The 16,789-nt window shown below is 37.0% G+C and overlaps 1 protein-coding gene across 1 annotated transcript in view; it reads right to left on the bottom strand.

Annotated features, from left to right (window-relative positions):
• Positions 1-6,142: 6,142 nt before the first annotated feature.
• LOC135698742 (uncharacterized) overlaps positions 6,143-16,789 on the bottom strand; it is a 98,661-nt gene continuing 88,014 nt past the window's right edge. The window contains exons 11-17 of the mRNA XM_065218848.1: positions 12,939-13,190; positions 12,765-12,874; positions 12,420-12,640; positions 11,574-11,670; positions 8,850-8,995; positions 7,564-7,800; positions 6,143-6,555 (exon numbers count right to left, since the gene is read on the bottom strand). Of these exons, the coding sequence (XP_065074920.1) occupies positions 6,385-6,555; positions 7,564-7,800; positions 8,850-8,995; positions 11,574-11,670; positions 12,420-12,640; positions 12,765-12,874; positions 12,939-13,190 (1,234 nt within the window). The 3' untranslated portion in view covers positions 6,143-6,384. The remainder of the gene's footprint in view (positions 6,556-7,563; positions 7,801-8,849; positions 8,996-11,573; positions 11,671-12,419; positions 12,641-12,764; positions 12,875-12,938; positions 13,191-16,789) is intronic.

Genomic DNA, 16,789 nt, shown 5'->3' with positions numbered 1-16,789 from the left:
TGAGATGAACAGACAGACCGTACGCACGCAATGCACGGAATCATCAAGAAATACATTTCGTTTTCCAATATTTACAACATCCAAATCATGTTTGCCGATTGATGCAAACTCTTTTATCACAAACGACTCGTTGGCAGGAGTTGATCAGAAAAGGATTGTACATATCAGGTCGGTATCAAGAGGTATATGATATATCCGTATAGTTTACAACTTTAATAAAAAAAATTTGCATATCTTTTCTTTTCGATACATTCACATTCCTGTCAAGGAACAGTTTGTGGCAACTGTTGGGCAAATCGGATATTGAACAATGATTAAAGGCAAGATTTAATTGTCGTTCAATTACAAGTTTTTAGTATTGATGCTAAAGATTCCATAGATAAGTGGAGTCACAAAAGGTGTTTTGGTAACCATGAAAAATAATTGGTCATACTGACATTCGTGAAAATTTTTCATGCCATCATACCTCTTCGTTGTGAAGTTTTGTTTTGTTTTGTGCGCAAAAGTTCAAAATGAAATGCAAAGCAAATATTTGCAACAACACGTAATCCAAAAATGTATTACACTCAATGTTAGTTGCATTTCCTATCATCCTCCGCAGCGAATGAGAATGATATGATTTGACCATGACCATTTTTATTTCGTGCTCTTTCTACTCTTTCGACTATACCTAAGAGGAAGAGGTGACAATTGGCTTCTCCCTCCTTTATTTCTATCTCTATCTCTATCTTTTTCTATCTCTATCTCTATCGGGCAATCAGGAGCTGGTTCACGTTTGACAGAAAAGTGGTTCATTTTCGTCTCCGTATTGTTACCTCTTCTCTTAGGACTATTCCACCAAGCTTTTAGGTCGCTATTTTTAATAGTCTGGTGGATAGAATTTCGATCTATCAAAAAGCGGAACCATTTCAATATCTTGTAGACCAACAAAAGGTATTATCAACTTTTATAAATAAAACGTTAATTATTCTTTCCTCGCCAATCGAACGCAAATTACCAGTATCATCGGATAGGGGAAACTTTCTCCAACTCAAAGATGGTGTTAGTTTGCGTAAGCAAGCCTTGAGTTACCAGAAAAGGGTTTCCAAAGTTTTGATAGCAATAACTGATGTGATCTTTTCGGTTGTTGGTCGTGATTTGCTCGATTGGTTCCGCTATTTGACAGCTCAATTGGTTTTCGAGATTCTATCCGCCAGACTATGAATAAAGCGACTATAGTTTTGCACCGTCGGGGTTAACCTCAATCTGCTGACGTTCAGTGGTACTGTTTACGAGGACTTAGTTGATTTTTCTTGGGTAGATTTTCTCGACAATTTTTTAGACTGCAATGAGATGTAAACCACATGTCTGCATTGTCCACGAGCAACATCCTTTCACCGTGCTGTTCCTCGCGCTGTTTTCAAGTTAAAATTCGGAAATTTTAGAATATTTTTGCAGCGTGACGTCACAAATGAACTCAGTGTTAATCGGTTGATCCTTTTTAACAGTACAGTGGTACTGTTTACAAGCACTTAGTCGATTTTTTGAAAAAAATATATATTAAAATTTCCGAATTTTAACTTGAAAATTGTCCAGGAAATGCGCGGAGAAAGGATGTTGCTCGTGGACATTGCAAAAGTGTGGTTTACATCTCACTGCAATCTAAAAAGTTATCGAGAAAATCTACCCAAGAAAAAATCGACCAAGTCCGCGTAAACAGTTCCACTGAACTGTCATACGATTGAGGCTAACCCCGGTGGTGCAAAACCTTATGCCATAACATTGTATAACATTGTAGAACGACGCACGCACTTGCTTCTATTCACGCCAATTTCCGTTCAGCAGAAAAAGAATGCGAAATTAAATTATGGTACTAAATATGAGCGCTTTTTATTCGCTTTTAGCCTAACTATTTTCCGAAGCATGGAGAGAGCAGTGGAGAAATCCTGAAGGTCTGATATTCGTGGTTCGAGTCAAATCGGCTCCTTTTTTTTCGTCATAATTAATTCCCTAACTTATACACTGTAAAAGTGGCGTTGGTTCAAATTTATTTACTCATCTATTGAATAATCTTGAATCTTGAAGTGCCTACATATGAAGGATGTCTTTCTATTCGGTCTACGGGATCGAGTTTGCTGCACATGAAGTGGTCATTCTGCCCTGCACATTAAGTGACTATTAAATGTTATGTATTAATTTCAACAAATAATTAAATTTCATTTAACTTTGGTGCCATACATTCGTTGATTTGAATTCTAAAGTAACGAAAGTTACAAGAATTTTTGTCCAACGTTGGGTAAATTTTACCTATTCCATTCGATTCATCGCTAGGTAATTTTCACTCAATGAATTCTTGATCAGAAATACTCAAAATTGAGTTTTCTTCTTTAACTTAATTTTACCTAGACCCACGGAAACCACGTGTTGAGTGAAAGAAACTTAATTTTGGGTACTTTTTTTCTATCTAGTATCTATATTTTGTACTTCCAAGTGGTTTAGTTACCATCTCAGCTACCATCGCTTCGTTGGGACAATATTCAAGTCGCATAGACCCCCTGTCACACAACTCTCGAACATACCACTCCTCTGCCTCAATATGCTTTAAGCGACGGATTATTCTATCTGGTTGCACAAACTGGATGCATCCTTGATTATCGTCCATAATACATGTCGGTCCATCCACAGTTTCCATGTCACTAAGCAGTCTTCTCAACCAGACAACCTCTGGCCTCTCCAAGCGCCACGTACTCGGATTCCATTGAGCTGTGAACACAGTGTTGTAGTCTGCTGCCCCCAAGAGGAAGACATAACTGCATCCGAGAATCCTATAATTCCTTCAGTATCGCTCTTGTACACCAGCTTAGCACGCCACCCAATCGAGTTCAGTAGAAGCACACACCTTACGACCAAGGATAGACGCACTAACGGTTATGTCTGGGCGAGCACACACAGCGACGTCAAGTAGAGCACTCACGAGGCTCCGATAGGCCGTATTGTCGAGGAATGGTAAGGTAGTGACCATCGACGAAACATACCCAGTATCCATTGGATACTTAGCAGTCTTGGCAGTTTGTAGTCAATGTAACTAGGGAGCGATTTTGTCAATGTAAGTCTTCAGGCAAATAGGGTTAACTACCCCATTTCCGGCCTATTAAGCACAACCCTAGCGCAGTTTAGCACCAAACGGAATGTTATTATTACTGATGGCTTCCAAATATATTTACCTTTCCGTAAGTACCATAAGATTTGATAAAGAGAAACCAATCGTTGAGATATTGTCAAAAGTCTAACACTGCTTCTTGGCGCCAGAATCGGCCTACAGATTCTAAACTCGGCCTAATGCATTGAAACGCCAATGAATTCACTTCGGCCTATCGGATGAAGATTAAAATTGATTCGGTCGAAACGCTTCTTTTGTTTTTGGGAATAATGGATGCAAACCTTCATATCACGCGTTCTCATTGACTTCGTTCGGAAGCTTATTAACTAAAGTATCGTACCAAATGCATAATTGACTTGTTTACTCTGAAATCATGGATTTATTTGAAGTTTTCTGCTCGATAGGCCCAAAATTGGCGATTAGGCCGAAGTAGTTCTCTACCATACTATATTTTCCGTCCAGTCGTTGGATGCTATTCAGACCTAACAAGAAGGCGAAGGTATATGTAGTGAACTAAACATTAGAGCTGGGACTTCAACTATCCGGATACTTCAGTTTTTTCAATAAAATTACTTTCGGACAAATAGAATATCAATAAATCATGCTTTTTAGTGCCCAATATTGAAATAATATCATTGAGATGGTTATCAGGCAGATAGTAACTATCCGGATATCCGGATAGTGAATCTTCTAAAGTGTTTCTTTTTTACTGTTCCAAATATGTGTCAAAAAGTTGGTTTTTATGTGCCCATAGTAGGGTTAACTACCCCATTTCCGGCCTATTAAGCACAACCCGCACTTAGTCTTTCTTAATCTAGCGCAGTTTAGCTCCAAACTGAATGTTATTATTACTGATGGCTTCCAAATTTATTTACCTTTCCGTACGTACCGTAAGATTTTATAAAGAGAATCCAATCGTTGAGATATTGTCAAAAGTCTAACACTGCTTCTTGACGCCAAACTCGCCCTACGGATTCTAAACTCGGCCTAACGCATTGAAACGCCAATGAATTCACTTCGGCTTATCGGATGAAGATAAAACATGATTCGCTGAGCGCTTCTTTTGTTTTTGGGAATAATGGGTGCAAACCTTCATATCACGCGTTCTCGTTGACTTCGCTCGGTAGCTTATTAACTAAAGTATCATAACAAACGCATAATTGACTTGTTAGCTCTAAAATCATGGATTTATTTGAAGATTTCTGCTCGATAGGCCCAAAATGGGCGATTAGGCCGAAGTAGTTCTCTACCCTATGTTTCATTTAAAAATAAATAAACAAAAACTAACATTCATCTAAACGAGCAATCAGAAATTGAAACATCTGAACATCAGAAGTCCGTTCAAAATTAACGAAGACAATAAAATTATATTTTATTTTGTAAAAATTTAATTTGGGTTTGGTTCTCGTAGCTGCTCAAAAGGAAGAAACGATTATTTATCGGAATGAATAAATACAATCCAGGGTGAAAAATATATTCCGCTTATTTGAATTATCTGAAAAATCTTAATGTTTTTTTTTTTTTAAATCAAAACATTGAGAAATCTGTATATGTTTTTTTTTTTTTTTTTTTTTCCTTTATTTACAAGGCTTTCAGCCATTGGCTGGTTCGCCTTGGGAAATCTGTATATGTGGCATCACTGTTCAGAGTATCAATAGAGCTTTGTTTACCTCCCTGACGATAATAGGTGAAGATATTGCTGGTATAGGCATTTCCCCTATCTGTTTTTACACCGCTCATATTTTGGATTTCCCGGTCGAACATTCAGGGTGTATTATTATGACATTCCCTTGTCAATGAGATGGGTCTTTCTTCGCTGTTTCAGTTTCTCAAAGTATCTTAATTTCGTTTCGGGTAACTAATGAGACAACATTATATGCTTGTGTTAGCATGGCTGGTGTTCGCATTTGCTAATACAAGTATCGACAGCATACATTTCGAGAATAATGGAGGAAGTGGGAATTGTGTTAAAATCAACTCGTCTCGAACCAATTGCACCACATGACAGGAAATACGTTCGTACAGTAATCCCTCCATTTATGCGGTTGATGGTACCGAGAACCAATTGAGCTGATTTTCTGTAGATAACTAGTTTATGGTTGACACTAATAACATAGAGGTAACTCTAAGGCCAGGCCCTATAGGATAGTTCAGTGTGAGCCAATTTAAAACCGTTAGTTAACACCGGTTGCTAATAATAAACAAAAAATCTATCTAAATTGATGGATGAGCGTTTTAGTAGAATAATTGTGTACCTTTTTCGTCGATTTTTCCTTTTAATTCTACACTGAAGAAGTTTGCAAGTAGGGGAAATGCAGGTAATGTCGGCCTAAGTGTCCCTAATTTGGGCCCATACATAAATTCAGCAATCGATTAAATTTTCAATAGCAACCAAAAATATCCATTAGTAACGTCCCAATAACGCATTCATCTAGATAAAATTGATAAATAGCAGATTTTTAGCGATGGGCCCAATCTTAGATCCATAGGCCAACATTAGAGACATTTCCCCTAGTAAACGAAATACGTGTCTGTTATAGTTCAAAGTGATAGTGAAAGTAAGAGTGAAAGTGAATTAGTGATACAAAAGTGGTAGGTACCACCCACCGCATATATGGAGGGGTTGCTGTACTCGTTTTTCTTTCAGCGTCTTTTAAATGTACTGTACTTGGCTCGTAGAACGCCACAGGAGAAGTGTACATGCGGAACGAAAAGCAATAGACTCAAATGCACGTTCCATTAGCGAGGTTATTTTAACGGTTTGGGAAACTTTTTTTTTGTTACGAGGTGGAATTCAAAGCAGAACATAAAGTCCATTAATGCTCCTTCTCGACTAACAGCTAAAAACGATAAGTGTACGGGAAGATGTGCAACTGCAGTAGAACATAATGTTCAAATAACTATGTTTCTTAAAAATGTAACGATAGAGGAAATTTCGGATAATCAATGTTGATACTACAAGAAGGACTGTATTTAAAAATTTCATTGGGTATATTTCAGTATAAAATAGAGTTGACTTCGGACATTGCTAATACTACATTTACTTTGTTTTACGTCACAACAGAGAAAATCATTATGAAGGCGCATCCCTCATCGTAAATTACCATCAATTGTTAGGAAAGCATCTTTTAATTGTAGAAAGACAAACAAATATAAGGTTGCTCTATGGAATCACACCATAGGTATGAATCTCATTAGCTTTTTCCAACTATATTTACACCCACTATAGTAGAACCATCCAGTTTCTAACGGCCAGCATCGTTACCATTATCATGATCGTGAAAAATGTCATAACCCGTTTGCATCTGGGGATTGAGAGCGTCTTCTGTCTTGTCGGTGGCCGTACTGTTGTAGTCATTAACGTGATACCGTATCGGGTAGGTCAACTGATTGCCTCGATCCCAGGTGTACAGTTCCTGCAATTTTAGATGATAATTGAAATAAAACCTATGAATGTCAAGATGCTGCAATATGCTATGAATAAATGGTTTAATAGACTTCGAGTCCAAAGGGAAGATTCTATCGATTGTATGGAATCAATTTTCATGAAATAGGTTTACTCTTCATTCAGAAATCGATCCAGGTCAGTAGCTGGCAATCAGTATACAATTAATTACAATTGACCTGTGCAGTTTGTCCGGGTTAGGGAGAGGAAGATGCATTTTGTCCTCTTCCACTGGACCATGGAAGCCTGTTGAATGAAGGCATCTTCTTGTCTTGGGGGTTTTGAATTCGAAATAAGGCCAGTGCCAACGTGGTTCATTTGCATAATTGATTTGTAAACAAGCACTTTCTCAAACAATGCTCTAAACATGTATCGGTTGAAAGCATTGTAGTACATATCTACCTACCGCAAGCCTTCATTGTTTCGGGATGAGGTACGCAAGGAATTCGGGATAGCTGTGCATGGTTGAACATGCCATTTTCTAGTGCGGTTGAAATGAAATAACTTTACCAGATTCATTCAATGGAGGCAAAGCGCTGGCCATTTATCAAAAACTCGTTATGCTCGTTTGCATGTAGGGTTAAAGGCTACTGGGGGCTGAGCAGCTCCACAACCGAAAATTGTTTCATTTGTTTTGATTCATGGTATGGACTCAGGTTTTTTGTAGGATTCCTGGTCTACAGGATATTGAAGATTAAAATCAAAAATTTTGGGTTAAAAGTTTAGCAACATTTGATTGCACTCTAGAAAGTCATTTAGAGATAAACTAGCCTACGGCTAAAAATCTCTATCATAAAGTTTAAAAAAAAATCTAGAAAATCAAAATTGTGTAAGTTCTCTTTTTGAATGATTGTTGTTTAAATTTGGATATGGGTATGTTATCAAAATTTGCATATACAAGTTAAAAAAACAGCTAATGTATCCTTGCCTTTCAAGGGGTAAATTTTTGTTTATGTTTAATAGTGTATGAAATACTTACCTTATTTTTAGGATTGTAGCCCACTGTAGTCGTTTTCCGGAACGGATTGGTGAAGGTAAGACTGACATCAAGCAGTTTGCTGTGATACATGTCCAAAGCCAGTCTGATTTTCGTGTTTCGCTCAGTTACGGAATCAATTGCATAGAGCACACCGCAAACGATGAACATCTCGCCCACCTTGTGATGGTTCACGCTTATATTCCAACTAAACTGAATATCTAGGTTGTATTCGTTGAGCTGTGAGAAAGTGTCGCAAAAACAGCACCAGCAATTATCAAGTGAGCGTTATCCAATTATACAGTTCATCCAGCCGGAAGTGGATGGCTTTTGGTCCGCATTTTGAACTTTTTCCCCCAGAATACATCCCCAAAGTTGACAACATCAAATTGTTAATCTATCTCTTTTCTGCATGCCTAGCATAACTTTTCACTCAGTTGTTGAAATCTGTTTTTCTTTAATGTAATTGATAGAATTTAAAGTCCGAGATTTTTCACTTAATTTTTACAAGCATTTCTCACTTAATTTTAACAACGCAAAAACAAATATAGAATTAAAATCAACGTTGTTTTTACGTATCTATAACAAGCTTAAACTCTATTCTATCTACTGCTGCAAAACGAACTATATTTCGTCAACTGTGTGCAAAGTTAGTAGCAAATGAGCAGTTCGTGACCAAAACTGTGTATGCCAAGCATGCTTTTCTGGATGCAAGTAAGTAGGTATGTCCATTATTAGACTGATGCAAATGTTGGGAATGTTTACTCAACATTGCTCAAACGGTTCCTGATGCATTGGACTGAAAACTGATTTTGCACTTACCATTTATGTTTCTTAAACTATGGGTCTAGTATTCTGCCAAGTTCAAAGGGCTAGAAATTTCACATAAACAACACGTATACAATGTAAAATGAAAACGTTTCGGGCTTTTTAAGGTGTCCTTAGCTGAAGAATGATTTTCTACAAAGTTGGAACTGGAAAAATTCTATACTCATATAGTGATAACAACTTTTTTTTTCATAGTAATATGGTTAAACAGCTAGAATAGAATGATTGCTTTTACAATAGATAAACATAAAGTGGTTTGTAAAAAGTCAGTTTCAAATCCAAATGTTATAGCTTCCGAAAGCTAATCAGGACCCAATCTGGAACCGTTTGAGCTCTGTTGAGCGAAAATTTTAAAATTTGCCTCAGTCTAAAGTCCATTTCCGATAGTTTATGAGGAACCAAAAAGCGTAATATTCGCTTTCAAGTGATGCGTGGCCAAAAGGGTATTATTATTACATTACCTTGGCAACGATGGTGTTATTGGAATCGGGTGTAGAGTAGATGACCCACAGGCCATTGTCGTCCACGTTAAAGTCCATGTAGTTGAACTCGGTCGTGTATAGATAATTGGACCCATTCGTTGCAACACCCTCTATCTCCTTGACCGCTGATTGGATGGAAGCAGGGAAAAAGGAACAGCACGAGGCAGTCAGTAACTATGATTTCTGTTGGTGTGTGTCAGGTAATATATCACGGATGAATGAGAGTTTCACGTAGAAACATACCATAGATGGAAGAAATAAAGTATACGTATACAGCCATTCCATAGCAAAACGATATAGTGGTAGGGTAGAGCGCTACTTCGTCGTAATCACCCATTTCCGTTCTATCGATCAGAAAAGATGAATAATATCAATGATTTCACTGTGCAGAAAGGCAAAAATAGGTTTGTTCCGATGCGTTAGTTCGTTAGCTACATAATAAATCCTGTTAGAGCGCATTGTATGAATATTTACGCTCATTATTCTCAAAACAAAAGAAGCGCTCCTAGCGAATCCCCTTTTTCTACGTTTATCCGTAGGACGAAGAAAATCTAATGGCGTTTCAATGCATTAGGACGGAATTGAAACTCGTAGAACGAATTTAGAATCAAGAAGCAGTATCAGATTTTAAACAATATCTCAACAATTTGTGACTCTTTATCAAATCCAACGGTACGTATGGAGAGGTGAATAAATTTAGAAGTCATCTATGATACAAATTTTCATTGATGTTGTTTAACTCATTCAGAAAAGAGAGGTAAAGCGCGGGTTGTGCTTAGTAGGACGGAAATTAGATCAAAAACCCTCATCAGAACTTCGTAATAATTAGTTGTTTTGTTCTTATCGTAAAATATACCCGTATTTTGTCATTAGGGTGACCATTTCCATGTTAGATTGGTCAAAAAATCGATTTTTCTCGATTTTTCCAAAACTATTTTTTTAAATTCATAGATTTTGAACCACTAGATCGATTTCAAAGATCAAAATATCAAATGAAAGGTAATTATAAATACATTGTAGAAAAAACAAATAATAGGGATAGATTATATGTCTATGTTAGCTATGTATAAATGGAAACGCATGGTAGTCTTGTCACATAGGAGTATTGAGGGAAAATCCAAAACTTGATAACTTAAAAAATGTATAAAACAAACACGAAAAAGAACCTGATTTTAATATAATTTGTAAAAAAGATTAAATTTTCAATGAAAAATATAATAACATATTGCACCCTGTCTAAAAGCCGTGAAAACCATAAAAAACAAATGCAATCAATATTTTTCAATACAAAATCCTAATTTTTTAACATCATTATATTTTTGCAAAAAAAGTATTTTAAATTAATGTTTATTTAATAGTTTGATCTTTGAAATCAAAGATTCAAAAGTAATAAATTTAAAAAAAAAATAATTTTTGAAAAAAAAATGGATTTTTTAGACCACCCTAACATGGAACTGGACACCCTAATAAAAAAAATACGGGTCTAATATTTTGCGATAAGGAATATAACTACCTACCTCGAGTTTTCGACCCAACTCCTACTAGACATAGAATTAAGTCAAAAAATCATTCCTTACCGAGCTATTGAGCAATTAATGTTCTACTGATTCTAAGTGCCTCATTTTGGTATTCATAAGCAATCAAAAATGTTGCACGACCGGGCAAGAAGAGAAAAAAAAATCCAAAATTTAAGTTATTCTTACTTAATTTTGAGTTGAGCGCCTGTGGCGCCAATTGAATAGAGTGGTTAGTAAACAAAAATTGATCATAGTAGCCAAGCAATGCTTACTCCCTAGACTTTGGTAATATTCGCGAGTGCCTGAACTGAAAGTGGTAGTGTTGATTGGCAATGTAAAATAAATAGATCAATAACTCGGTAAGAAATGATTTTTCGACCTACCTTGCCATACAATTTTTTGCTGCAAATGTGGTCAACTTTCACCTTCTTTCGGGTGTAACACAAATTACCAGTCATCCTGTGTATATAAGGGCTGTTCATAAACTACGTAGACCGATTTTTAAAGGTTTTAGTTCCCCCCTTCTCCCCGCATAGACAATCGTCCATACAATGTTTTGGAAATTTGTATGAACCGAGATATAAAATACGGGTCTAATATTTTGCGATATGGAACAAAACTACCCATTTTTAAGAAATTCTGAGAACCACTATATCGGTTTTGCTATGGAATGGCTGTATATTATATATATATCGGAACATTATCGGTTCAATTGTTCGAAATGTGTTGAAGATTAGTTTTCATTGGTAAGTAAATTGTTGAAAGGTTAAGCGATTGGTCATAAAACCATTTCGTACAGATTTAAATATACGTGCACCATATAAAGCAGTTGAAGGCCTACAAAGAGCCACAGAGCCGTGTTTACGTAGCTAACGAGTAAATTTCAAATTGATGTCGCTCTAACCATACTGCGTACAATGTCATGACTTTCGAAACGGGTGTCACATTTTCAACACTAATCTTCCAGGAAGGGAGGTGATAACGATATAGGGATGTTCGCATTCTCATGTTATACGAAAATCAATATGTTGTTACTAGGAAATTCGATCATCAACAGTAAACCTTTCGATGGGTTGAGAAGCTCCATAAAGCTCCAGCAGCAGAATGCATCTAGCACATCCTTATCACTACTTATCCATTGTAAACGCATGTACGTGTGCACCATACCGACATGACATTCACTTACCGGTCTGCCGTTCCAGGTTGAGGTCATATTTGATGATTCGTGGCGAGTTCCGCTCGTTGTAGTAGAATGACCCGTTGAAGACCACGTGAGCGTTGCCCTGTATTAGATTTCAACAAAATGTGAGAAAAGATGAGAAGATGAGGGAACACAACAGCGGCACTCGTACATGACAAGATAGCGAATGTTATTGTCATTGCTGTCATATAATACTGGTTTATGTGGCTTGGCAAAATCCTTAGTATATTTCTACCCTCTCGTCTTCTGTGTTGGATGTCTGCCGTCTAGTCCCAAGGCTGATCGCATTGTTATTAGGATTAAAGTTATGTATCGTGATCTTGCTCGTTGATAATAGAGTGTGGTATTAATTATGGGTGTGTGTGTGTGTATGTGGAATTCAATTTGAAATACATATATGTTAGACAGGGCAATCATTGTAATGCATCTCTGCAATAAAGTTAATTAAATACACCGACCTTTTTCAAAAATACTCCCATGCCATTTAATAACTTTGCAGTCTAATTATCCAGATTGATTAATTTGCACTTGTTGCAATTTAAAACAAACCACTAGATGATATGGAAAGATAATAATTTGTATTGTGCTGCTTACACAACAAACTCCAATTGAATTGCATAATATCAACAATGCTCCGCACTTCAATCATTGCAAAATCAGATCAACCATCATCAAAACCACACTCGTCTGTCTGTCTATGTCATCGTGCGTTTTAATTGATGTTCATGTTCGTGATTCTTGTTATCCCAGAGTGTTCGAAAACAGCACGTCTATGTTGAATCCCATCCTGATGTGCTCCATTGTATTTAGATGAATGTATTGGATACCCACCCGGAATGGCTTGTCCAGCCGATATGTCTTGGTGGCCACATTGTTTCGGTACGTGGTTTTGTTGGCGAATTCGTACAGACGAATCGTGTCGTTTTCCCGCGTGGCCCATATCTTCTTCTCAACCGCATCATTCCTCGGAGCAGCATCCTTCAGCCATGCACCGTAGTTTTGTTCGGTAAATTTGTGATACACAGGCTTTCCAACGGCGTATAGGACACAATCTGTAAACATCGTTCGGTGCGTGTATTAATGCATGTGATGTGAGCAACACCAAACATGAATTCAATGGGTATAGGTGTAGTTTGTACTGTCTCCTAGTTTAATTTTTAATAAGCCACAACCCACCTGTTGTTCTATTTGGTAAACCTGGGTAGCTCACATTTCCAGTCTGTTTGATCTCCAAGTTTCCAACCAAATCGTACAATGAAACAATCGCGTCCTTGCATTTGATGTCTCTTTGAGTTGAAAAAGTATGCCAAGTGATATTTTAAATTCTCCTGTGTTAAATGCTAGCCTTACCTTGGATCAGGACACTCAGGACAACTAGTTGGCGGCCCACAGATATCCTCGTAGGATTCCACTTTGGGCGGTGGTCTGCCATATTCTTGTGTATCGCCCATTCCGCCAGGCCGATGAATCATGTAGGGTGCGTGTTCCATCAAATGAAACTCTGCTTGCGTTATGTCCAGCTCGTTCTTGGCAATACAATGGTACTCGCCAAAGTCCGTTTGCCTAATGTTGGTTATGTTTAACCGCATTATTGATTTATATCTGTGGAATAAGGCGATGTTCATTTATGCCATTTATCCTATGAATCTTAGCTTGAGAAATAGGGTTTAGGTACTGATTAAACAAATGTGGTTTCAGTTCAGTTGGTTCCTATATTTCAGTGCCACTGAAAAATCAATCAAGAGTTTTCTTATATTCAGATATACTGCCGCTCATAGCAAGTCGATCCCATTTGCGTTTTGGACAAAATTGAAATGGAAAATGTTTTTTCCAAATGCACTGCGGCTAGAAAATGATCTCGTGAAGGTTTTATACGAAAATAATACCTAATCCTGGAAGAAAAATTCTTGTACTCTACAGTCCATTGTATGTTACATTTGTTGTAAGGAACATATGCAGAGAATGTAAGAAATCCACAGTTACTTTTGATTTTCATGGTCTAAAATAAGTGAGCCCATTGAGGGGCCATTATTAAACTACGTAGACATTTTACAGGAGTTGAAAATTGTCTACGGTCCATATAAGAAGAAAAAAAAACGCTTCGACAATTGTCTACACAGGGGTTTTAGAATAAAAAATGATCGACGTAGTTCATGTTCACTCACATGCTTCTGCATTGTCAGGATGGAATACAAAAAAAAATCAATATTCTATCATAAAGTCCCAACAAACATTGCATACAGAATAAGAGCTTATTCAGGCAAAAATATGATTCTTCAGGTAAAAAATGGCTTATTCAGCCATTATTTAGCTCAAATTGTTTGTTGGGGTGTTCACTCGGCTGACGACAGAAGCTGACCACTCTCAATGTGTGTCACGCGATCATCTGTTTACTCGGCAGCAACCATTGTGTGGTCCTCCTCATTGTTTTTCATAAGCAGTTCTTTCAGTCGATGCGTCGACTTTGGAAAGCTACCGTTTCGTGATGAATGTGTGAGTGCGGACCACGTTTTAGTCCATTGCTGCAATGGAAGTGCTTTGACCCCCGTTGGCAAATCTGCCGTACGTTCTGGTGGATAAAATGTTTATTGTGTTGTACCTTTTGACTATAGTTGTAAGATGTATTGTAAAGTGAACAAGAATCCTCGGCTCTGTAAAGTTAATTCGGTTGAGCCTTATCAAATAAATTAATAAACAAAAAAAAATCTTTGGTGTTTTTTTCGTTTTGTTCAATGTTTTGATCTATCGTAAACGAAAAAAAAGCTGTGTGACAGAGTAAAAGCACACGGTACATTTATTTTTGCTATGAGCGTTCTATAAGCCTATTCCTGCTGAAATTTCCAGATTTTGAAGACCATTAAATATTCCTAGAAACTTGCCGTGAAGTTCTAAAAAAAGAAAACTTTTCAAGTTACAAGATCATGAGCGTAGATTACTTTTCTAATTAAATTTCCTGCTTTTAACCACAAAAGCAGCTCTCGTCATGCACCCCGACGGTAGAAGGAAAATAAAATTGAAAAAGGAAACATAGAGAATCAGAAAAGTAAACCACACTCGATGTCACAGAGCATTTTCCAGTTCTTCTGCTGTCGCTCAGTGTTGTGTCTGATTTCAAAACAAATTTCATCTCTAATGAAAAGTGAAAAAGAAGCTAGGAAGCGTGAGGTAAGAACCACATCCTGAGGCTATGTATGACATGCTCGAGCAGACCTGACCTTACAGACACACATTGGGTAGCTGGGTAGAAAGTGGTAAAAAATTAATTCTGGCGAAATCAATAGGAATTGTAAAGTTTCAACATGACTTCACATTCTAGATAAACGTAAACTGAGAAGATTTGTTCTCTGATCGGCGTGTTCAACATGAAATGTTAGGTTGGATTTGTTACATCCTCTGCATATGTTTCATACAATAAATGTAATGGCAGTTCTTTTAATAGTCCATTAGTACACAATCCAGTTTTTCCAGAATGCATATTTTGGTTCGGTTTGTGATGTCCGAAGTGAATCTTTCGTGCAAACCTCGGGTTATTATCACAAACGTAAGTGCCGTGTGGAGTGAAGAGTTTTTAAAACAAAATTAATTACGGTGAAAGGTGAGCGAAATATTCCCACCGTTGTTTTACGGAAAGAAGAATGGTTAAGTACTAACCAATGGTTTTAACATAAATTACTTGAAAAAGCTATGTTCGTTTAAAAAACAAAATCTTTTGAATCAGTTATGCAAAAAGGTTACTACGCTTATGTATTTTTTGATCATATATTTTGAAAATGGAACTGAAAGGGAGTGATTTAGTATTCATTACCAATATTTTAAAGTAACTTAACACCTAATATCAGACTTATTTGAGCCCACTTCATTTGATACTGACAAATTTTCAAGAACTAGCCAAATATGTGTATGTAAAAGATATCACACACGACCGTTGAATATATTCTATTTGCTCAAATTCGCAAAAACGCAGGTCACTCAGACTTAGTAAAATTTCCTCAATTTTCCTCAAATATCTGCTTGATTATAAGGAAATTCTACTCTAAAGTATACTCAGTTTACGAGTCACTGCGTCATTGGGATATAGAATGAGTAAAATTGCTCTCATCTTTTCTCATATACGAGCATTTTTTTTTTTAATGTTTGAGAGATTTTTAGCCGAAGGCTAGTTCATCTCTAACTCATATACGAGCAGATTTTTAAGGAAAAACCTATGAACGACCAGTGTTTTTGAAAATTTGAATAATTGGAACTCAAATTTGAGTCGGATTCAACGACCGTGAAAAGTTTCTGGATTGGATTGGGTTTTTTTTTTTTTTTTTATATAGGAGATAGATTGGGTTGGGTAATGTCCTTTAAATTCCGTTATCTACATTTTATTTTTTATCTTTTGGACGATACGCGTATTTCGTCCAGTACTTGCAGACTTCTTCTTTTGCCGATTATGCCCGATTATGATGATTTTGATCTTATGCAGAATGGGTAAAAGATTTATAATACAACTATATTTTTCTTTGATTGATTTGTGATTTTTTTAAAACAAGTTTCATTAAATTTAGTAGCAATAGATATGACGATCAAAATTAGAGGAGAAAAACGAAAAAGTATACTTTTTATAGCGGGCCCAAAAAGTAAATCAAAGTCGACACCTCGTGGTATCGCAATTCACTGGAATGTGTCTACGAATTGTTGGAGGGATTTATGGGTAGAAGCGCCATAATTTAACAAGTGGTCGTTTTGATCTTTGGTCAATGTCATTAAATCAATGAACTACATCTGCGATACCCACTGTGTCCCCGTCTGTTGCTGCCGGAAACCGCAGCTACCGGTAAGATGAGCACACGCCCATGATATGACATAACATACAAATGTTCGGTAACTAGGCTGGACCGATCCTGTTGGAAAACCCCTTCGGCTGCATTGCAAAAGGAAGAAGATTCTTTTTGAAGTGAAAGGAATAACAATCCTTATCCGTACTGTACACGTAACACTTGAAGGATTTGCAACCGGTAGGGAGAGTGTCGAGATTGGATGGACAACGGAGCGACGGATTGCGAACTTTTACACTTTCCTTTTCATACGATGAGTTACTTGTTGGCATTCGCTTCTCCACACGTGGTGCAGATTCCATAGACCATAGGTAGGTGTGAAGGCTTATATCTAAAGCTTCTGGTCGGCAGCAAGTAGGGGTATTCCATATGCAAATAAAA

This window comes from Ochlerotatus camptorhynchus, unplaced genomic scaffold, assembly GCF_037179485.1.
Source record: "Ochlerotatus camptorhynchus isolate MF236.1 unplaced genomic scaffold, CSIRO-AGI_Acam_v1.1 ptg000094l, whole genome shotgun sequence".
NCBI classification, from domain to species: domain Eukaryota; kingdom Metazoa; phylum Arthropoda; class Insecta; order Diptera; family Culicidae; genus Ochlerotatus; species Ochlerotatus camptorhynchus.
The sequence above is the reverse complement of the archived record's forward strand: the minus strand, read 5'-3'. Positions and strand labels throughout refer to the sequence as shown.